Below are 23817 nucleotides of genomic sequence, written 5' to 3' on the forward strand. Positions count from 1 at the left end.
GACAATAAACGACTACAAAAAACTCCTTCACATATTTTTGCATCTTTTCAGGCATATCAATTGAATATATGTAATTTTCTTTTTCTTTTTTTGTGAAATAATTTGAACATTGTTTTTTGTTTGTTGTATTTTCGTGCTTTTCATTTTGTTTTGTATTTTTGATATGTTTGATTTTATTTGATATGTCTGAAATAAATTTAATCAATCAATCAAATAGTATTGCCATAACCAGCCAGTTACTTTGAAACGTGCCTGAAGTTAGTCTGGGTGTCCATTATTCACAGTTGTAAATACACATTGTGTTCCTCTATTAGTTTAAGAGCCGTAGTCCATCTCGAGTCTTTTTTCCTGTAAAATGACACGTTTGGAAAACTTTGCTTTATTCATAATTATTTCTATGTCACTCACCCCTTAATCCAAATTAAGTTTCAAGTAGGCTACATCATGGTTGTCCCCTCGTCATCCAAGATAATAACACAAATTAAGTAAAGATTTCAAAAAGCTTTCAACAGCTGTGTAAACTGATTATCTCACATCCTTGCTGAAGACTATGCACAGTATTTATCTAGATTACAAATTAGGTGTAGTTGTGCCATGAGTGGGAAGGTGAGACGAGTGCTTGGTCTTTAATTTCAGCTTCTTTAATGTTGGAAATGACTGAACAAGACATGAAACAAGTAACATGGCTTTGCTGAAGTATATGGACACAACAGCATCACTCCTTAACAAATTGAAATGTTTTAGACTGTCAAGTCAGTTTAGAAGAATCATGTTCCTAACATGCTGTAAAAGTAAATTACAACATCCCCTTACTACAGTGGCAGGTTACACTCCATGAAATGTAGAGGCCGATCTGAAATCTACATTACACTTAGAAAGCACATTGTGTCTCAAACAAATACCTAGTTAAGAGCAACTGTAAACATATTTCTCCATGTGCATGTTGCTAGAACACTGTACAGGAAATATAAAAATACCTATCAACATTTACAAAATTAAATAAATTAATATAAACAAATACAAATTCAAGGGTACATTTTTAAGAACTATTACTAAAGGTTCATGTTAAAGAATTATTCTCAGGGAAAGCTCATAATGTAGTAGGTCAGGTCATTTACACTATGTTGGTGAAATAAAGAACTTTACACATATTCTACAGTAAAAATGAACAATTTGGGACATATTTATACAGAGAAAGCCATCATAACACTAAAAAAATTGGCAACTGGAATTATATTTAAGACAACTGGAAAAAAAAATTCCATCTTTTGGCTGAATTCAAGATATTTTTTTCTAGGTCTGGTGAGGAAAAGGCAGGCTAAGTGAAATAATATTCATAGATCTCTACTTTCCTGCCAACTTTTTGTTACATTGTAAAAACAAAATCCCAGTCTTAAGGAATGAAAAAGACTTTGAAACAATGGCAAAGATTTGTTTCTCCACATGATGAGCAATATTTGCGCTGCAGAAAAGAGCAAAGGTGAAATATTGATCTTTGAATATTGCTTAAACAGTGGTCCATGATGCTTTTGTTAAAAATAATTAAGAAAAAATGTTCAGTCAAGAATCCAATCCAACCATGGCATAATCAGGGATTGTTATTGCACAGAGGACGGAGAACTGTTGTGAATCACAAGTTACACTGCTGCTTGAAAACCTTTTTCATGTGGCTCCCTTCTTATCATTCGCTATCCTGAAAAAAACAAGGATGCGTCTCAGACAAAACGCAAATCCAATTTCTCCGGGCACGATTTCTAGAAAGGCAATGCAAGGACACATTAAGAGGCTTAAGTTTGCTGAACAACATGATTGGATGAGATTACAAGTCTACCCAGGTGGAAATAACAGACCTTTGAGTTAAAAGAAAAATTGGAATGACATTTTTGCTTCAAGAGCCAGTTATCAATAAAGTTGCTGTGGGAACACAATTGAATTATTGTCTGTGGGCATTTAGAGATGTACAATTCTACAACCTAACAGTAGCGAATCAGACGGGGCTACAACATGTTAGGTCTGGAAGAATATGTATCAGTAACTTAATTAATGCTACAAACTACTAACCAAGTTTGCATTGGCTGCTTAGGGCAAATACTTATGGGCAATGAAATACTCAAAATACACTCCAGCAGCTGTATCAACACAAGTTGTGTGTTAAAAAACTAATTGCTTTGTATTCAGTCTGAACACACCAATTTTAGGTAATGAGGTACAAAAAAAAAGCTATTGAAACTATCCCCATAGAGGGGAAATAAGCAACGGAAAATGAGACACCGTAGTGTTTACCTTCAAATAAATAAGGGTGTATATGGGTGTAGTTGAATCTGCCTAAACAGTTAAAGGGAGGCAGGGGAACAGAGGAGTCCTGAAGTATCCGAAGATATGGTTCTGTGTATTCCATTAGGCCTTCGGTGCTATCAGGACCACAACATTTGTCTTTGTTGATGTAAATGTCACACACTGCTTGAGTTGGCAACTAGACAAAGCAGACGTAACAGCACAGGCTACAAAGTGTCTGACAGTTCTGCTGATTCTTGTTCATCATCCGATCAGCCTCCTTATCACAGCGGGTCGTGAAAATGGCCAGCTGTACTCGTTGGGGACGGGCCCGTTGACATTGCACTCGAAGAAGGAGAACATGGGGAACCAGATGCGAGCTCGTCGACTCTGCTGGTAGGCCCTCGTGTTTGCTAGAGTGTGGTAGTACAGGAAGAGTCTGGTGGTGATGTAGAAGGCTATGAACACGTCGATGGAGTAGTGTTCATGTGCAGCCAGGATGAAGAAGATGCCGAAGAGATTCAGGACCCAGGACAACGTGTGGATGAAGTTCCAGCTTCTTGGCGTGTCTGTAAAATTACAACAAAGAATCGTTAAAGATATATGAAAACTGATTTGTTCTTGTTTTTTCAAGTTTTACAAAGTAAATTAAAAATATATTGCACATTTATGTAGCAGACCTTTTCTTTCTGGCTGATAGTCTTTTCAGTTGTAACACTAGCGAAGGACACCAGATGGCGACAAAAGGGCAATGTTGACATACATGGATAGCTGCTTCTTGGTCATGATTCACTACACCTCAACTTAAACACAATATCTTCAAGGGGCTTTTTAAGTATGAAGTAAACAGGTTGTGTTCCTCTCTTTAAGCACAACAAATATGAAGAAATAGCGTTCGACTGAGATGGGACTCACATTCTGTAACAAAGAAGTTGAGCATGGTGAGGACCACAGTATGGCCGCTGAACATGTAGTCGCCACATGTATGCACTCCTGTCAGGGTCATCCCGAAACCGCTCCAGATGGCCACAGCTCGCTGCAGTTTGGCCCACATGTCACCATAAATCTAGTGAGAAAGGGAAGGTGAAACGATCGCAACGGAGAGGCAGAAAAAGTAGTGCTAAGGAAATGACGTGCAAAACAATTCCCCATTGTGTTACCTTTCCTGAACATTGCAAGTGCTGTCCAGGCACAGACAGGGAGGTGACAAACATGGTGATACAGCGCAGCATGAACACTGTGCCCATCAGGCTGCACAAGCGCCTCAAAAGGATGGACCTAGAAATCATTTTAAAAAAAGAAACAGTTAACTTGTGTTTTCCTACGGTGGTGACTGAAGGAGCACACCGAAGGTATTCTACTGCACGGACACGAAACACTGTCAGGACTCTACCTGTGTTTATGAAGCAGCAGCACCAACAACCAGATGTTACAGAGGATCACTCCACATGCTTCAGCCATCGCAAAGGCCCATGGTATTCTAGGCACACTGTTGGAATGAAAAAAAAAAAAAAAAAACAATATCAAAATGTGATCTGTATTATCATCATTAATCAATAACAGAGCTACAAACAGTCTCTGGACAAGTACTGTAAATAGAGGATTTGCTGTTTGGATCATTTCAGTAAGGGCTTGACAATGAAAAGCTCTCATTAAAAGTATACACAGAAATGTACAGACAGCCCAACTTCCCAATCAAAAAGGATTTTTTTGACCAGTTGGGGATGAAAGAGATTTTCTTCCACAATCGAGGTAAAAAGCTACAGAACTTAGAAAAGTGACAGGGTAAGTAAACTACAATAATCCTTAAAAGATGGGGATACTGTTGACAAAAAGAAATGTGCAACATGACATAATATAGTGTCAGCTCAAATAGCAGCCCCCCCCCACACAACAGACACCATGAATCCCCTGAAGAGGGTTTGAGAGCAATTATACTTGATCAGCACACTGTCCAAGTTAGTGTCTTTCTACCAGGTCCAGTTGTTTTAAAGAGAAGGTGACCTCTGATGCTGAAGTTCAGCATTCACAAATGATAACCAATGAAGGAATCCAACCTCAAAAAAAACAAGCTAGGCTTATTTTAGAAGCAGCAAGGACTTGCAACCTCACCATGACAAGCAGTATCTGCTGAAGAGTGTTGGAGAAACAATGACATTTAACCTAAAAGTGCATTAGTCTGCATACTTTTTAAGTAACCTTTTTTTTTTTTTTACCAGGAGTACTACCAGATACAAACATCTATTTTACAGGGGAGTCCTTGAGAAGACAGCAGCATAAAAAGCTCCACACAGAGAACAAACAACAGACTAACATTGAGCAATATTACGTCAAATGATAAAACTAGCCACATTCAGCTTGTAAAACATGCGCACAAACTGGTCAGATGATCCCTTATCCTGGTTTTTAAATCTTCCAGACTAACATAAAAATATAACACAATGTTCTACTTTAAGTAGACTTACTATGCATACTTACAGCCTTTATTTAGTTAGCACTAAGTAAGTTCATGAGGCTTCCTTTGTCATAATATTTCTCAAACTTTCAGTATTAACCAATTCTATATCGAGATAAATATCCATATTGATCTATGTTGAAAAATGTATAAAGTATAACAACAAATTTTTAGCTCTATTAGCCCGCACTTTGTTGTTGGCTTAACTATTTAAACAGTTTTCTCTGTTTAAATATCCGTCATAGGTGTTTATTTTTTATTGTAAAAATCTAAATATCTACAGCTTATTTACACACTGACATCTTTTTGATATTCCAGTAAAACTGAACTGAATTTCATGAGAAGCTTGAAGCCGTGCTACGCTTAAAAAGTAGGTCAAAAACACTCAAAAAGATCCTTTTGAACCTAAGCTAGCCCATCAGGAATATGTGAGGACAATAATAGAAATGTGCTCCAAGAAAGTAGGGCAATTATTATGTCCACCATCTGGTGTGATGTTCGGACAGTTGGTTAAATTTGTATTTTTGTTTCACTTTCCCTTTGGAAAAGCACAAATGTTTTGTATATTTTTGAAGTGGCTCAAGTTGGAAACTAAAAGTTTTAGAGTGTCTTAGTTGTCATACACGTACCTGTCAAGGAAAATGTCAGGCAGTGGAGGGTATGTGCGCATGTCCGGCACCCTCTCGTGCACTATGACCATGACGAAGGAGGTGAATCCAAAAACAAACACCACATAGACGGAGCTGAGCACTGTTTTCCAGTATTCTGGATCCAGTCTCCTCGTCTGCTGCTTGTACTTCCCATTAGTGTACTGGTGGTACTCTTCTCCCACTGGAGCTGTGTCAGTGCTGTCACAGTCTCTGCCTGAGTCTCCGTTACAGAGCCAGTCCAAAGTGCCTCCTGAGCCCGACGGAGAGTGGCCGTCGAAGGGAAGACCCAGCTCCTCCAACACGTCGATGTTCTGTTTCTGGAGTTTGCGGATGGACACCATCAGGCGCTTGATGTCCCCCAGCACCTTGAGCTCCAGGGGCGGCGAGCGGAGGTCGTACTCGCTGAGGGCAAGCAGACTGGTGCCATCCAGTCGGTGCTTGTTGCACAGCAGGTCGACGTAGTCGCAGAAGCCCTCTTCCTTGAGCCACTTGGCGACATGTTTGGGCGTCCAGCGCCGAACACTGTGTTGTGTCATTTCGTCCTCACTCTGAAGGCTGCAGAAAAGAACATCACAAATATGCAACTGTCTGTGTCAGTTCCTTATTGACTCCACCTTTAAAAGAGAAGTGGACACTCTTTCTTTCCGCTTAATCAGCAAACACTGAGTCCAAACAAGACTGCCACAAAGATGGAAAAATATTCTGGTTTTGACACATTTTAGTTGGCAACAAACTCGTTTAAAACATGTCCTGATCCCACTGGTTGCCTAAGCATTCAAAATGAGTGCAAATATTTGAGGTAATAGTTTACTTAGGTGAGTTTTCACAATGCAAAACCACATCCCACAGACTGTAGGTGAAGGAGCAGGTGAAAATACAGAGACGAATGACCTCTGATGACTCAGTGTCCACATCTAATTAAGACTGCAGATATCTATACTGCATATATATGCAGTATAGATATATACTGTTATCATGCTTGTCAGGTTAGTGATCACATGACATAAACACACAGCTTAAACGTATTAATGAAAGTCAGCAACCTGCAACCTGCAAGTCAACCCAACATCCCAGGCCATCAATAAAGGTAGAGCCAGTAGCTAATTATGCTAATTTATTCCATTTCCCTGTTAAATAAACAAACAAATCTAGTGATTTACGTTGTGTGCTACCACAAGCATGCCCGAGGTGGCATGAAAACCAGACGATACCATCATTTTCTTCACCCACAATAACCCTGCCCTGCTAATTCATCTGCAGCTAATGTTAGCTCGGAGGCTATCTGCTAGCCTGATCAATGCGCGCTCACTCACCCGGACTGCGATTGTGACAGAGGTCGAAAAAGACACGGATTTATTGAGCTAGCCAGCTAAGTGGCATCCCGCAAGAATCTGAAGAAACCGTATTAGCGTTTGCTGCAATAACACTGGCTTGTTGGAAACCATGTCGCCCTGGCTTGCGCGCTGGTTAGCATTCACTGTTGACAACACACGATGGTAATGTCCAGAGTAGCTGCGCAAGTAAAACCTTCAGACACACACAGGGATCACACTGGGAAACAGCGACATCTACTGGTGCAAAGTGTGTACTGCAGTGTCTTTAATTCTGCAGTTTTGCGATTGTTTAGACTAAAAACAAATATTCCTTGAGCAATAATAGGCCAGAAAAAATAAAAAAATCATCAGAGGACACCACATTTAAATTAATTAAATTAAGAAGTCTGACACTGACCTACATGAAGAAAATGTATTACAGATTTAATTTTAGAACATAAACACCTGCCCTTGTCAGTAGCTTACCAACATGGGTGTTGCAAAGCCCAAGCAGGGTTTGAAAAAAAATCAATGTTTGGGATTGAAAATCGTTTAAAAGTTTAGTAGTTTTAGAATAGCTTTAGTACCTTATGTGGTCAAATATGAACAATGCACAGGGAAGTAATGTAGTTTCCCCTGTCACTCCTTCTGTGAAAGACTTGGTGAAGGTTTTATATGGAGGGAAAAGATTTGGAAATCATGTGGATGAAGTTTGGCCTAACTTATTCATTGGCGACATGTAAGTCTAATTTATTACATCACACAAAATGCTTTACTATTGATGTTTTTTGGGGGGGGCTTTTGTGCCTTTAATGGAGAGATAGGACAGTGGACAGAGATGGAAATCAGGGAGAGAGAGTGGGGATTGACATGCGGGAAAGGAGCCACAGGTTGGACTTGAACCCGGGGACCGCCCGCGTTGAGGACCGCAGCCTCCATGCATGGGACGCGCGCACTAACCACTGCGCCACCAGAGCCCCTACTATTGATGTTTTGAGTAAAAAAAATTTTATTACTTTCTTCCACAGGTCTGTAGCCAATGATCGTTACAGTCTATGGAAGCTGGAAATCACTCACATTGTGAACGCTGCTCATGGGAGGATGCACTGTCAGGGGAGTCATGACTTCTATGGCGCCGCTGTGGATTATTATGGAGTGCCTGCTGATGACTCACCGTCCTTCGACCTCTCTCGCTATTTCTTTCCAGCTGCTGAGTATATTCAGAGTGCACTTGACACAGCTGGTGGTAAATAGCCATCAATAATCCTTTTTCTTGTTTGACTGTTAAGGGATTTTTCTGCAAGTAAATCCTCAATATCGAAACATAAAATCAAAGAATCAGCTCATGCTTTTTACTCAATGTACTTTTTCTTCTTCTTCTTCTTCTTCTTCTTCTTCTTCTTCTTCTTCTTCTTCTTCTTCTTCTTCTTCTTCTCTACCAGCTCGTGTTTTTGTGCACTGTGCAGTCGGCGTGAGCAGGTCAGCCTCCCTCGTCCTGGCCTACCTAATGATCCACCATCATTACTCTCTTCTAGAGGCCATCCATAAGGTCAAAGAGCGGAGGTGGATATTTCCAAACACAGGATTCCTCAAACAGCTTCGTGCATTGGATGTGAAGCTACGCATGACTAATCCTCTGCACCTCAAAGACAAATAGATTTTCTTATTTACAGAAGACAATGAAGAATTCAGAGCCCACCAGTGGAGGCAGATACTGTACTTTGAGTTTAATCAGATCGATCTAAGAACAATATTGCAATGTTTTTTTTCCCCTGACTCTGGAGGTTTGTTTCCTGTGAATCATAATGCCTGTTCTCAGGATATTGACCCTTATATTAATAAGGGATCAGTATTATGAAGTCACCCTGAGGCTCAGTCCATTCTAACGGATGGCCAGTGTGACCGCGCCCTTAACAGTGAAAATTAGACCAAATCATTTACTTAACTTTGCATTATGTTGAAGAAATATCTCTTTGTCTGTTTGTTGTGTTTTACTGTGTCATCTTCATTTGGTTATCAACTCTAATAAATATAAAACTCACATTACAAAACCTGCTTTACAATCATTTAAAACACTTTGATCCAGATTTACACAAAATGTATTTACTTAACAATGCATTTAAAATGTCATCAATTATATAATGCCTGTTATTCTTTGTATCAGGCCACTCTGGTTTTGTTTTAACCTTTATAATTAAGCTAAAACAGATGGTTTATAATTCAGTATAACTTAGTGATAAGCAGAGTTAAGGACATGATGAAGTGATTCGATCTGAAGCCTTGATTACGTAACCCTAGTATAACCATACCGATGTGTCCCCGGGCCAGACACTTTACCCGGAGTTGCTCCCGCTGCTTCGTCGTTGGCGTATGAATGTGTATGAATGAATAAGTTACTTCTAATGGTCACCTTACATAGCAACCTCATGAATGGGTAGGTGTGACCTGCAGTGTAAAGAGCACTATGAGTAGAAGACTAGAAAAGCGCTATACAAGCTCAAGTCCATATACAACAAATAAACTTCACTGTGTTTTTTGGGGGGCTTTTTGTGCCTTTAATGGATAGATAGGACAGTGGATAGAGTTGGAAATCAGGGAGAGAGAGTGGGGAATGACATGCGGGAAAGGAGCCACAGGTGGGGGGTGAACCCGGGCCGCCCGCTTGAGACGACAGCCTCCATACATGGGGCGCGCGCACTAACCACTACGCCACCAGCACCCCAACTTCACTGTGTTTTAATCATTGTATTCAAAGCTCTAATACCCACTTGTGAATGATAAAGACGTGCTTGTTTGTTTGTTTTTAAAATTAAATTCTTTATAAGAGGCTGTAAAGATTTGTTTATGTGTCTAATCTAGTATCATTATAAAGATGATGCTGAGTTATCAAGTGTTACCTAACTGTTAAGGGGTTATGATTTCTTTGTATGACCTGACAAATACGTCAAAAACCCTAAAAAAAAACAAAGAGGAATTCTCCACCAATATAACATACGTTTGTGTCAAAGGTCTTTGATACATTAAGTTAAGAAATTAATTTGAATTATATTTTAATGTAGAATCATTTAAAACAGTAAGATATCTTGTGCTTTATTATTACTTTGATACCCTGCCATCAAGTCCTTAAGATAATTCAACAACAAGAAATCGGAACTGTGTATCTTTCAATGGTCCTGCTGTTTATTTTACATGAAGTTTACTCCAAATATTAGCTTAGCTGCTCTTCAAAGTTTGAGTTATTTTTAGGCTTTTTCTGCCTTTATTTTAGAGATAGGACAGTGGATAGAGTCAGAAGCCAGGGAGAAGGAGAGTGGGGAGTGACTTGCAGGGAGCCACAGGTAGGATTCAAGCTCATGCCGTCTGCTTGGAGGACTCGAGTCTCTGTACATGGGTCGAACGCGCTAACCGCTAGGCTACCTGCGCCCCCCCCTGCTTTTCAAAGTTTGCAAGCTGTATTTAAAAAAAATTCTTAGCAAATGTCAAATTTCTCCATTCAAGTGTAGGGTTTCACTTTGCTCTCAGCTTTTGCACCACTTTCGTATAACAACATGTTTTCTGGTTCAGTGGTCAAGGGGATTGAACTCTTATTTTGTGATGGATTCAAATGATTCAAGAACAAACCTTGTTTTTTTTCAGGAATGTTCAAGTCTTTGCAGCTTTACTTTCTTCTGTGGCTTTGATCATTTATATGTAGATGTTATTTTGATGTATATTTTCAATCCTCTACAGAGAAAACCTCCTCATAACACCCTCGGAAACATCTTCCGCGACTCAGTAGATGCAAGGCTTATTATTTTTGTCTTGAGAATCTTCTAACGTTCATTGGAAAGTCTCTTACAAGATGCAGAGCCGTGGAACACGGAGAGTGTCAAGCAAGGCCTCTTCTCGCTCAGAAGCACACATAACTACACTTGAATCTGGGTCTCATAGGAATCCCACAATCACCAGCAGGTATGGATCTCATTTTGAAAGCATTATCTTCACATCAGGTGGGATTTGTCCCGCAGAGTCATCCATAAGCAGAAGCAACACTTTAAATAATGAATCAATAACTACCTCCAGGTCAAAATGACCCCAAGACCTTTATTGACTGATTTTGTGTACAACATTTTTGTTGACTTTCTGCAACACATCATTGCCTCCACATTTTTTTTCCACACATTTACGACCCCAAGAGAAGAAAAGTCATTACATTCATTGGATTAAAGAAGAGGTTAATTAGGTTTTTTTTCTTCCGTTTGACGGCTGAAATTGACTTTCTCTATAATAGGATAGTTAAAAGAAAAATGAGCATCAGCATGACGGCTGTTTAATGTTCTGTGAAGCTTTATATTTCCACAAGATATTTATATCTTAGCAGTGAATGGCTGCTTGCTCTTACAGTGCATCTGTTGCATAAATGCAGTGGACTTTGCTGTCATCTAGCATAAGAACAGCACTTAAACATTTTGTCCATAATTACATCCAATTATCACTCCTTTTATGCAATGATTCATCTCTATTTGAGGCTTATTAAATTAGCGTCCCACAGTGGTGTGAAAAGCAGAGCCCGGGCTGCTCTGTTTGTTGTTCTGCCCTCTGCACGAGTAAGACTACACGCTAGGTTAAGCACTAAATTGGGTAACCGTCCAGTGACGGCAGATAAACACCTGCTCGTACAGATCATCTCGAGCCCGAGGTTGACGGGAACTGCTTCAATACAACAAACATTTGGAGCGGAAATCGATCAAAGAGAGGGGGGATTTGGACTGAAAATGTCATCCATGAAAGGAAAGAGAAAAGAATATCTGACTGTGAAGGATCTGCAGAAGGTTTTGGATTCTTGCAAACTACATCTCAATGAAGTAGATGAGGTGTGGCCAAAAATATACATAGGGAATGTGTAAGTATGCATTTTAATTCAGTTTTAAACCGTACTTAATGATTGTGCTCGCAAGGAAATCTGAAACCTGTTAAGTGTGCTATTTTTGTATGAATACATCCGGCTTCAAATTCTGTTATCCTGCATTCACACACTCTTTCTGTCTCTGTTTTGCTAGGGCAGTTGCCCAAAACAAGGCTGCGCTGCTGAAATTAGGTATAACTCATGTATTAAATGCTGCACACTCCAAGCGAGGCAGCATAGGGAACCAAAGCTTTTATGGCAACACCATTGTGTATTGTGGCATTCCTGCAGAAGACTCCACGCACTTTGATCTGGATGTTTACTTCCAGCATGCAGCTGATTTCATTCATAAAGCGCTCAAGTCACCTGATGGTAAGAGTCCTGGAGGCTTCTTTTGAACAGTTTCTGCAGTGAGAGTTTTAATTGTATAATCCAGCAGTTACAGGATGAAATTATTTGCTGGAAAAACATGTTTTCATGCACATTAGTTTTTATGTCACTACATAAATCCTTAATAAACCCATCCACTTAAATTCTCCCATCATGCATTCCCTTTAATGTCACCATGTAACACAGCTTTTAATGTGAGTGTATTTCCAGCCAGCAGTAATAATTAGGGTCCTACCTTGCGGAATTTAAGTCTATAATGTGACCACGGCTTCTTTCAAAGAAGTTATCAAGCAGGGGACAGATTGGGATTAAAGAGAGAGTCAGGCTAAGTCTGCAAAGGGACTTTAAATGAACAAAGAACAGAAGATGAATTGTAGGAACTATTTTTAGCTCACAGCAGGAAAAAAGAAAGGCCACAGCGTGAAACAGGCAGCCATGTATGATATTAATAAAACGGAGGCCTCTCGCTAATCCTTCCTTCACATTCTCTCTCTTTCCCTTCATCTTGTCTGTTCTTAAGGGAGGGTTCTGGTGCACTGCATCATGGGAATGAGCCGGTCATCGACCTTGGTGTTAGCTTACCTCATGATCTACCGCCACCTCACACTCAAACAGGCTTTGCAGAAACTACTTCAGAAGAGAGCGATCTATCCCAACAGGAATTTCCTGGCTCTGCTGCTGGATCTGGATCTTCAGCTGACGAAGAAAAAGAAAACTTGTCAGATCCTTTAAATAAGTTTACATGTTTAGGTCACACAGGAACACTGTTGCTAGGACTGATAATTTCAGTATATTTATTTTTTTGAAGCTAATGAATTAATGTGAAGTTTTGTTAAAATGAATGATGAAAATTCCTCCAGGCTCACAAATATCATGTTAGCGACAAGTTAGCATGTAAAACAAAACAAAAATGGTGGAGTTGAACACATCACTCTGTTGCATTTAGTTAAACTGCTCTTCCTCAGTTTTTTAATAGCATCCTAAATATAACAAAACCATTATCAACATGCTAGCATAGTTAGCATGATAGGCTACAGAGGAATAGTGAATTCAAACAATCAGCTCTCACCAAGGAGATGAACATGACTACTAATATTAAAACAAACACTCAACAAACCGAGTGTATTGACACGCACATATTAGCATGTTGACAAAGTAGGCTAATGAAAACATGTGAAGCTAACAACATGTTTACATCCCGTAGGCTAGCTTAAATGCTAAAATATGATACAATTTAGCTCAGCGCACAATTGAGCTTAAGGTTATTTGAGGCAAGCGGTGAAACATCTACATGGAAGAAAGTTTGACTAAATTAAACAGTCTGGCAAGCTTGAGTCACGGCAAAAACATTTGAGCAATTTGTCCTTCTCTTTGGCACCAAAGTCAGGCTAAGCTCTTTGTTGTTCCAACGATGCATTACCTCCACATAGCCTATAGACATGTTCTTAATTTTTTGGGTCTTTTTCTGAAAAAGACAAACAAAATAGGTCTTAACTTAAGGTTGTTTTAATTGCAGAACGACTTAAAACCTTGTTTAATGAAAGGAACAATTACTGAACAGTGAATATTTCTGACATGGACGTTTAAAAAAACTTTTTATGCCTTTGAGTTGCGTTTTCTAAATCTCATTCTTTGGCAAGGCATTTCTTCACTTTGTATAACAGCAGAACGGACCAAATGCAATGAGGAAAATGTATTACAAATCATCGTTGTTTGTGAACTCTGTAGATGACTCTGAAGCGATAGAACTTTTTTTCTATTAAATGTCAACATTCAAGTTCAAACGGGAATCAATCTACAGAAAATGTCGCTTTATCAGTAAATCAGTGTTCACAGTGTGAAATATCTTTTGTGTGTGTGTGTAGATCATGAGACTGTTTGTTCTGATCTCAACAAAATGTTTTGATTGTCATCTGTGTAAAAAGGAGAAATGTCAGATAAGATACTCGTTTATAGACAGCAATGAATCTAGTTTGTATAAATCATCTTTACTTCACCTCACACAGGTTTAGAAGAAATAGATTATCAACATTAAAGGTTAATGCAAACCTCAATGTTATAGAGAATCAGCAGTATGTCAACAACTATTTGTTTTATGATGCATGATTTCAGTCTGTTGAGTCCAAAGTTCAATTTCAACATAAGTATTACCCCAATATTTAATTTAGGTATAATAAATTTGATACAATGTATCAGGAAGTTTTGCGAAACATGACGTTTACATGATGTAAAAAAAAGTATGTATTGCTTTTATATACTATACATCTACCTTTTTAATCTTGTGTGAATCTTTTTTGCATTGTATTTTTGTGCTTTATAGCTTAGACTGAGTATGTCTGAACGGTTTTTGTTTGCCACATTTTAAAGTTTTTCTCCAAATGTTGGAATGTAAATCAGTTTTTTATGCTTGCAATTGCAAAACACTTCACATGGAAAGTAAAGCAGATCAAAAAGCCACGACCTACTGGTGTTGATTAGAACACATTTGACTGTAGAGAATGATCTACGTAAAGACAGTGTTAGATTTAGAGCAGCCCTGATATTATTCTCATGCTATTGAAAAAGCCATGTCCTATCCTTCCTCCTAAGCTGGTAGCTCGGGTAACCTTTACGGAATGCAGAAGATGATGCCAAGATTATTTTGGGCTGAGATTCAGATGTTAAAATAGCAAAAAAGGTTGCAGGGTAGATTACTGAGGAGAAAGCAGACAGTTGTGCTGTCGACCTACATGTTGGTCTCGTACAGAGAGACGCTGAAAAGCAACGTTTCCAGCCAAGGCAAGTGTCCACTACCAATATGTACAAATATGTTGGAAAATATGTACTACAGTGTCTATGAACTAGTGTTTGGATTTATTGTGTTTTATAGCATTATTTAGAAGGCAAACATGACTATAACCCCTTTTGTTATTGAGTTTGTGTGATGATACTGCATTGCATGATGGATCACCACACTTTCTTCTTTTATTAATTTGCTTACAAGTGCAGACGAACCACAACCAAAAGGCTAAAGAGGGGGAGTGTAATTCATAAACCCACCGAGAAGAGGCCCCGAGGAGGTAAAAAGCCATTTTTATTTGCCCTCCATGTTAACCGTGGGCACTTTCCCATACATAGCATCTTTAATTACACAAAAGTAGAGCAGGAAGGACAGGTTAGCCTGAGGGGGGGAAGGCTATGAAAGCAGCGCTGCAGCTCAACATGTGCACAAGGGAAATCAGTTCTCTGCCCTGACAGTGGGAGGGAGGGAAGGGTTGTACTTATAGATCAATGAGGAGAAAGAAAAGCCTCCAGGTACTCCGGGCACATGTTGTACTTGTACAAAGACACACACTTTTCTCTGCCTTCAAGACTCACACACTCGTATGCATGGAGCATATGCTAAGACAAGTGCATACACGTGCAACCATGCACATAGAGAGATGGACAAATGATGTTTGAGTGCACCTCCATATGCCACGACAGCTGAGCCAAAGGTCACTGAAACAGATTTTGGTCTCAATGACTCAACCCCTGTGGACACAAAAATAAGTCTCCAAAAACATTGAGTGCCACACTACATCTCCACACACCAGCAGAATGCAAATAAAGAGCGGATTCTTTACTGTAACAATGCATACACATCGTTTGTACGTCCTCAGCCTGCAGCAGACTAACACAGTTGCCTAAATGGATGCTAATGTATACAGTAGGCATAGGATAAGTCTCTCCAAAGCCCAGTGTGTAGATTGTAAATGCACAGGTTAGACCTGCCTGCAGGAAAGGAACATCTGATGTTCATAGGCCTTGAATACCAATTTTCTGCATCTCTGGGGATAAATAAAGCTAGCAAGTGCCTCTGAACTGTTGATAAAATAATGAGAGCATCAAAAGGTCATCTTACAATTATGTGTTCTTTGCTACACGAGTACATTTATCGGCATATTTATAGACTCTATTAAAGGCCAAAGGCATGTTTACCAGATGTTTTAATGAACAATCCTCAGTATTGTGTTTCTCTTTCTGTCGTGAAGGCTCTCGCTACAATTAGTCTCTTAGTTGTCAATAAAATTGTTTAGTTTTTAAAGGAATATTAAATGGTGTCTGAAACTGTGTATACCCTTTATTTATACGACTTACAGCCTTGACACAACGGTTTGATATTGCAACAGAATTTGAGCTTCCACCACTGAGAATAAGGTCAAAGGAAAATGGACATGTGTGTGAATATGGCCAATTCTTGTAGTTGAGTAAATTTAAGATAAAAAAGTTTTCTGGAGTCCATATTCCAATAGTAAAAAGATCTTGCAGTTTAATAACCCCACATGCTTACATTTCCATTTCGACTAAAAGTTGGAATACCATTTGTGTTACTTCTCTGTGACAGGTTGTAAAAACAGAAGTAAAGCATACCAACATGCCCAGAGGCCTCAGCTGCTTGGCGAGCCCTGAGGGGCCAGACAGCGGGTATGAGACCCCCCCAGCTTCAGAGCTCCAGAGGCTGATGTGGACAAAGAAAGGGAGCAGCAACCATCTGGATGAGGTTCAGCACAGGATCTATATTGGAGACATGTGAGAGAATTTATTTAGTTTCAATGCTTTATGCTTTAGAGTTTATAAAAACGAGCCAGTGAAAAAAACTCATGAAGAACTATCAGATAATTCACAATAACATATTAACAATAAAATAACCATTGACCATGATTTGGCAAAAATTAGCTTCTAAGCAGCTGGTTAACCTAAAGAGCATTAAGCTACTCTCCCTACCTGGAGGGGCTACCTTCTCTGTACTTATCCTACTCTCATCCTTCCCTCTCCCTACCCTGAACCATCACACTGTAAGGCAGCAGTCCTAACCACTACAACTTACAGTACTTCCAAATGATGGTCCATGTTCCAGTGAGAGAACATGGAAAGGCCCCTGCCGGGATTTGAACCCTGAGCCTTCTAGCTGTGAGTTGGCAGTCGTAACCAGTACACCACTGGCCTGCCTTGCACTGCTCACCTGTTTAGGTTTTACACTTTCCCATATGGCAGACTTAATTATGAATGAGCAATCATTCAATTTACAAGTTTGTAAAAAGAGACACTGTGCAATGTCCATTGGGATTTCTTCATGTACTCGAAGGCGTATTGAGGTCAACAGCAGGATAGGTTTAAGTGCTGGCTTGTTGGGGATTCTGTACATTCCCATACCTACATTATGGCATTTCAAATGGTAAAACAGTTGATCTAATAGATTATTTTCATTATTGGTGTTAATTGGTTGAGCATCTCTCTAGTTCTAGCTCTAGTATCTCTAAAGAAAATCGACTGATACAACAACCAGAAGGTTTCATTACTAAAATGTGGGTCTGTAAGTTTTCACACAAAGGTGCCTCTCATTTATTTATTAAAGCTTGAATAAATAATCTAAAAAGCATTAGTACAAATATTTTATTTATCAGGAATATGACAACATCTGAATAATTAAAACACATTCCATAGTGTGGTGTATTATTAACTACCATGAACTGTCCAAATGATCAAAACTTCCTTATGAATAATAATGAAGTGCTCTTTTTCTTCACAGGTATGCAGCCAAAGACAAAAGGACTCTCCAGGCTCATCACATCACACACGTACTCAACGCAGCTGATGGGAAATTCAACGTGAACACCGGCCCCAGCTTCTACCGAGACACCAAAATCACTTATCATGGAGTGGAAGCGTTTGACATGCCATCCTTTAACTTGAGTCCCTTCTTTTACCCGGCGGCCAATTTTATCAAGAACGCTTTAAGCTGGCCCACAGGTGAGGAGCTCTCACAGTTCCTGAGGTTTTTTTCCTCCTCATTCTCACAAATTAACTCAAATTCTGCAAGGCAAAGAATGGAAACATTTGTCATTCAATTCCCATTACAGCAGCCCCCAGTTGTATTAGTCATTAAAATGCAAATCAAACACTAAACATAATATCAGGCTAATATCTTTCCTCCACAGTAATCTCCTCATAAGCTCAGACCTTGGCCAGGAAAATTGGTTTTAAATGGATTGCCCTGGTAATTTGTAAGCAACACTTTTATTGGACATGGAAATTACACAATTATGTTTGTGGCCTGTGCCTGCCCGGCCTGTTATGCAAAGTGAAGTCGGTATCTGACATGACAGTAATAAGACGAGGCCTCCTCATTCACATTCTGGCTGATCGGGGGGCTCCAGTGTGTGGCGGGGCCTACAGTAATCCTTGGCAGAAATACACAGACGCCAAGACAGTTCAATTACGCGCTCCTATGCGCCCTAATCCTCAGGCCCCGATAAGGAAGCGGGGATTACCGTGTGTAGAAACATTTGTTGCAACATTGTTGAAAAACTTTTTAGTCAGGAGTTAGAAGTCCTCTTCTCTGTGATGTGTGTGGGTTTTTAATCCACGGAGAAGCAAACAAATTAGATGTTAGAATAAAGTTGAACACTATAATCCAGTCATTGCATGGTTTTTAATATATAGACGTGGCGCTTTTAGAAGATTCCTGAGCTCTGGATTTAGCAACGGGAAGTGATGTTCTGCTTTTCTCCCCCTCATGAACGGCAGGTAAAGTCTTCGTCCACTGTGCGATGGGTCTGAGCCGCTCGTCCACCTTGGTTCTGGCCTACCTGATGATCCACCAAGACATGACGCTGGTGGACGCGCTCAAAGCTGTCAGTGCCAACAGAAACATCTCACCGAACGCCGGCTTCCTTGAGCAGCTCCGAGAGCTGGACAAAAAGCTGCACTGCGAGGCATCAGCCAGGCTCTCCAGTTCCAACAGGCGGACTTGAGATGAATCCATTAGTTGTGTCTTTGCGTAATCTACTGAAAACAAACTGCTGAATTTAAAAACATTTTCTTATTGTTTGGTCTTTAAAGGGGACATATTATGAAATGTTACAGTGTTTTTCAACATATATTTGGGTAACCCGAGTGTCTAACGACCCACAAAATGTGAAATAAATCCATCCATTTGTATTTTCGCTACAGAGGAGTGATGTCTACCGGGAAAACGCATTGCATTGCATTTAAAGAGACACACACACCAAAACGGAGCGTTCTGAGAGAGCTGGTTTATACAGGGTCACAAACCTCCTCTGGTTCTTGATTCATGTTCTATTTTGACCAAAGCACAGCACAGATGTTTGATTTAGACCACAGGAGACTGTTTTAAAAAGGTAGAAAAGGGGTATAATATGTCCTCTTTAAAGAGAAATCGCTTTTTCTTAGACTTAAATTGAAGGATTTTTTTATTGCAATAAATACATGGCATTTCAGTTTGAAAACAATGACTCTATCCTTGGATTGTTTTGCATGTAAACAATTAGGTATGAAGAAAAAGCGACTTTAAATTTAACCTTAGTTGAGAATTTTTTTAACCTATTACGCCTAAACATTAAAGTATTTTAAAAAAAATAGAAGTATTAAAGAGAAGAGTAAAATCAATAACATGAATTATGCAAATTGGCTAACTTGCCAAAGATCGATTAAAAGATTGGAACCACTTTTATTTGTGTTTGATAGATATTGAACCAGATCCAGGAAAGCTAAGCTCAACAAATAAACAGGAAGCAGAGTTAACAGCTGGCCTGGCACCTATAAAGCCAAATAAATAACACATTCTTCTTCTTCCAATTTTTCTCATTGAATCTATACACAGAAGGGTAAAGACATCAAGATGTGGTTTTAAGGGGAGTCACATGAGCTAACTATCTTTTAGTAACACAACCTGTTATCAGATATGTGTCCTTTTTAAATAAAGGAGTTAAATGTTACTGAATTTCTAAGTTGTTTTTCGGAGAGATGTCAGTGTGGCAACGAGACAATAATCCCCAACAATACCGTATGTTTCCCCAATGGTTTGTTTGGAATCACTTACTCTATTACCACGGTAAACACTGCTGTGCTGCTGCATTTAAAAATGTCACAACACAAGCAGTCTGGATTCTGTCACAGTCATCTGAGAAATAAATAGTCCAGCCTGCTCCTGCCCAGACTCTGGCATCTTCAGCTGTCACGTTCCAGCGGGGGTCAGCCCTCCAAACAACACTGATAATCTGCTCATATGGAAAACAGAGCGAGATGTACTGGTAAGGTTGGAGTGTACTTTACTTCTTTTACAAAATGATGGGAAAAGTCACATGACAACAGTGATGACTTCTCAAATTTCCATCCAGGAACGCCAAGATCTAACTGTTATCTACGTGTTGAGTTAAATATATTTAGTGATAATTATACAACCATGCTGAAGTGAAACATGAAGCCAGAGGAGGAGCCAGAGTACCAGACACCACCCACCTGCGATCTGCTCAGCCTTCTGCTGAAGAACAGACGTCCCACTGGAGCTGTCAACGAGGTTTGGCCCAACCTCTACATCGGAGACGCGTAAGTGACAGTCTCACTTCACGGCCCCGTTGCAATATGGTGATCTGATTGTGAAACTGTTGCTGCAAACAAGCGAGTTATTTGGCCAACTGACTGGATAAATATGAAATCTGTACATTTGAGTCACCAGTGATGCATTCACAGACACATGCTTACTGAGCGGGCCTCAGAAGGGAATAAAAAATAAAACCAGCAAAAGCTTCAATTTCTTGTATCTTTTCTCGTGTTTACAGTGCAACAGCTCAGGATAAAAGCCTGTTAGTGGATCTTGGAATAACACATGTGGTGAATGCTGCAGATGGTCCCCAGCACATTGACACAGGGCCATGTTTCTACAAAGACACCACCATACAGTACCATGGAGTGGGAGCAGCAGACTGTAAAGATTTTGACTTGAGCCCATTCTTCACTGAGACGGCAGATTTCATTCATGGAGCTTTGAGTCAGAAAGGTACAAGTCCACCCCACAGAAAACAAAACACCAAAAAAAACACAAAGGACTTATAATCCATATGGTAGCATTTTCTTTTTTTGTTGCAAAAATGTGCAAAAGCTAAAAATGTGATATATTAACTACTCGTTGTGGGATTAGACCAGAAACAGACCTTTCTGTTTTTAGTTTGCACATAATTAATTCCAGAAATGATTACAATAAATTAAGTAAGCTGTTTCAACTCAACTCAACTCAACTCAACTCTAGTTTAAAACAATTCAAGAATAAGTTTGTATGAAGATAATTACATTTCAGCTTAATGTCGAGTCAGGTGCTTTGCAGAATCCAGAATTTGGATTCCTGCTTATTTTTCTTCATTATTATCATAAAATGTAAGTAAAAGGAATACGTACAAAGTGACTTAATAAGATCTGCTTTACAGAGAAATCTTCATCAAAAAACAATATTTTTTCATAAAGAATTGTAAAAGGAAGGGCCTAGAAACTTGGGTGACACCATGCCCAATATACATACAAAATAAATGAATTATTTTTTTTGTTTTTGATGGCTGTGTTACACCCCTATATTATGAAAACAATGAATCAATCTTCATTTAATAGTAATTTGTGAAGCGCAAATTCATAAGAAATGTTATCTCAAGACACTTGACAAAAAGAGCAGGTCTAGACCAGACTCTTTATTATATTATGTACCAAGACCCATCTTTAATCCACCCTGAGCAGCACTAATCAACATTTAGCAAAGTTACTTTGGAAAGGAAAACACTGCCTTTTAAAACAGGCAGAAACCTCAAGCAGAACCAGACACATGCTGAACAGCCATCAACCACAACTGTGTTGGGTTTGGAAACAACCTTCAAAACCAGCAGAAACGACCATTAAAATTAACATATTTGATCTCTATGAATTACATTATGCATGCCGTATACAGACACAGCTGACATTCTGATTCTCTTTTCTGTGTAGGTAAGGTGCTCGTCCACTGTGCTCGAGGTATCAGCCGCTCAGCTACACTGGTTTTAGCTTTCCTCATGATCAAAGAAAGACTTACACTGGTAGAGGCTGCGGAGGCCGTTCGCAGGCACAGAAACATTCTTCCAAATGTTGGATTTCTGAATCAGCTCTGTAATTTGGACTCTTTCTTGGCTCTGCAGAGAAAAAACAACATAACATGAAGAAGTGGAGGGCGATCATTGGGAGAGAATTTGCTCCATTGAGGATTTGTGAATCATTGGTTTTGCACGTTTTGATCTGTTAAGTGTGGATCACAATGTGTTTACATTACAACAGACTATTTTCAAAACATGCCTGCCTAGTTTGAGATTATTCAATGTTTATTGAGGCAGCTACTGGTTCCCTATAATTTATTGTTAGAGATATATAATAAATTAGAACACTTTTCAAACTTGAGTTGTGTGATCCAAAACATTGAAAAGTAACACTTTTACTGCAGTGTAGGTTCAGAAAGAGTTGATACATCTGTCTTGTAACTTTATAAGAAATGTCAAACATAAATTCTGATTTGAATAAAATCACGCCAAAGCTTGGTCTCAGATTCCTTTACACATGACCTGAACTTGGCCTGGATGACTTAAGACTTGTGATGAGTGAAGTGCGACTCAACAAGAACTTGACATCCATTGTTTGAGTTGTGGACAGATGTGTTCAGACATACATGCAAAAAGAATTTGACTTTGTTAAACTGTACTTTCCATGTATTAACATTAAATATTAAACAATAAACAAATAAATAATAGAAGTCTAAAATGTACAAGACTAAATAAGAAAATAGTGCGGTGATGAAAATGGATGCATTCTGTAGGTTGATGTCGTATAAGGAGGTTAATTATATTTACTGATTAAGTGACTGATGTTAAAAAGTGGATCAATAATCTCACGTACATTCACTGTGCGTGTTTGGTTTGAGGTTCAGCTGTATTTCTCAGTTACACTTCTGACACTCTCTGATGATTTTTCTGCAGACCTGTCTGTGTTTGTCCCGTTTGGTTGCAGATCCAAACCAGACACTGATGGAGGTTCAGAGAATAGACTTGAATATATGGCGGAGTAGAACATAAAGCGATGAAGAGCATGAACCTGAGCCTTGTTATGATAGACCTAAGGCTTGAACTGGACTAGTCTTGAACAAATTGTAACTTAATTTTGAACTTAATACCTCTGACTTCTTTAAGACCTCTGAAATGTCTTTAGTTGAACGTCTATTTAACTCCATAACTTGAAGCTTGATTTGAAACCTGTTTATGACTTGGACTTTTGGACACTTGACTTGAACATGTCTCTGAAGTGTTGATATTGACAAAACATTAAGAAGCTTTTATGAGCTGTATTCATATAGCACATAAATCATTAAAACGCAGTTTAACCCTAAAGCTCCTAGGAGGAGTTCCAAGCTGGTTATGAACCTGACTGAAATGAATACTAATGTTTCTTTATGAACTACAAAGACACTAGTTAATCAGCAACAATATTGATAATATCTATATTACTTTTTTAAATGTCTGTAACCTCTGCCAACGGGTAGGGGTCAGACCAGGATTCACAGCTCAATGCTGAAATAGCCTTTGTTGACATTTTACAGGGCAAAGATTCACTGTCAGTAATACACCTGACAGTTAAAGCGCTGCAGAATGAGATTTCTCATCAGTAAACAGTAGTTACACATATACAGGTCTGGCTCATCAGAGATAAGAGGTAGCTTAATAACCAGAGAGGACGCCGAAATCAGCACAAACCGAAAGGTCCCCATAGGAGCTTAAAATGAAAAAAAAAAAAAAACATACACGGCAGATCAATACATTTTTTTTTAAATAGTCAGCAAAAATGTGAACATGAACAACGCATTGTATTTAAGGAGCTGAATCATAAAGAATCACTGGTTTGTTGCTCTAATTTACTGCACAATCAATGTCACAGAGGCCATTAAAACAAATGTAGCACGGCCCTGCTGCACTTAAATAACACAAAGACAGTAAAAGCCTATCAATAAACAATGCTCCACTTATATAC

General features: G+C 39.1%; 5 protein-coding genes across 8 annotated transcripts; 4 read left to right on the forward strand and 1 right to left on the reverse strand.

The window, feature by feature from the left end:
* Positions 1–625: 625 nt before the first annotated feature.
* Positions 626–6886, reverse strand: LOC132955260 (sphingomyelin synthase-related protein 1-like). Its single transcript, XM_061028033.1, has 6 exons — positions 6693–6886; positions 5359–5934; positions 3668–3763; positions 3435–3552; positions 3190–3340; positions 626–2843 (listed from the first exon to the last, which is right to left on the reverse strand). The coding sequence occupies exons 2-6, from the start codon at positions 5913–5915 to the stop codon at positions 2539–2541; spliced, it is 1227 nt and encodes a 408-aa protein (XP_060884016.1). The 5' UTR covers positions 5916–5934; positions 6693–6886; the 3' UTR covers positions 626–2538.
* Positions 6887–7077: 191 nt separating this feature from the next.
* Positions 7078–8718, forward strand: LOC132955593 (dual specificity protein phosphatase 13A-like). 3 transcript variants are annotated; one of them, XM_061028497.1, is made up of 4 exons: positions 7078–7225; positions 7260–7431; positions 7721–7938; positions 8135–8718. In XM_061028497.1, exons 2-4 carry the CDS (start codon positions 7283–7285, stop codon positions 8347–8349), a joined length of 582 nt encoding a protein of 193 aa, XP_060884480.1. In that variant the 5' UTR covers positions 7078–7225; positions 7260–7282; the 3' UTR covers positions 8350–8718. The 3 variants fall into 3 exon arrangements, with proteins under 3 accessions (XP_060884480.1, XP_060884481.1, XP_060884479.1); XM_061028498.1 differs by having other exon boundaries at positions 7078–7431; XM_061028496.1 differs by having other exon boundaries at positions 7078–7938.
* Positions 8719–11146: 2428 nt separating this feature from the next.
* LOC132955591 (dual specificity protein phosphatase 13A-like) lies at positions 11147–13018 on the forward strand. 2 transcript variants are annotated; one of them, XM_061028493.1, is made up of 3 exons: positions 11147–11574; positions 11732–11949; positions 12488–13018. In XM_061028493.1, exons 1-3 carry the CDS (start codon positions 11180–11182, stop codon positions 12697–12699), a joined length of 825 nt encoding a protein of 274 aa, XP_060884476.1. In that variant the 5' UTR covers positions 11147–11179; the 3' UTR covers positions 12700–13018. The 2 variants fall into 2 exon arrangements, with proteins under 2 accessions (XP_060884476.1, XP_060884477.1); XM_061028494.1 differs by having other exon boundaries at positions 11149–11574; positions 11737–11949.
* A 2-nt stretch (positions 13019–13020) lies between these two features.
* Positions 13021–19051, forward strand: LOC132955592 (dual specificity phosphatase 29-like). Its single transcript, XM_061028495.1, has 4 exons — positions 13021–15026; positions 16334–16518; positions 17519–17739; positions 18517–19051. The coding sequence occupies exons 2-4, from the start codon at positions 16364–16366 to the stop codon at positions 18741–18743; spliced, it is 603 nt and encodes a 200-aa protein (XP_060884478.1). The 5' UTR covers positions 13021–15026; positions 16334–16363; the 3' UTR covers positions 18744–19051.
* A 731-nt stretch (positions 19052–19782) lies between these two features.
* Positions 19783–22332, forward strand: LOC132955792 (dual specificity phosphatase 29-like). The gene is made up of 4 exons (XM_061028811.1): positions 19783–20042; positions 20130–20337; positions 20571–20788; positions 21757–22332. Exons 2-4 carry the CDS (start codon positions 20210–20212, stop codon positions 21963–21965), a joined length of 555 nt encoding a protein of 184 aa, XP_060884794.1. The 5' UTR covers positions 19783–20042; positions 20130–20209; the 3' UTR covers positions 21966–22332.
* Positions 22333–23817: the final 1485 nt, after the last annotated feature.

The sequence above is a fragment of the Labrus mixtus genome, chromosome 21 (assembly GCF_963584025.1).
Source record: "Labrus mixtus chromosome 21, fLabMix1.1, whole genome shotgun sequence".
Classification (NCBI taxonomy): domain Eukaryota; kingdom Metazoa; phylum Chordata; class Actinopteri; order Labriformes; family Labridae; genus Labrus; species Labrus mixtus.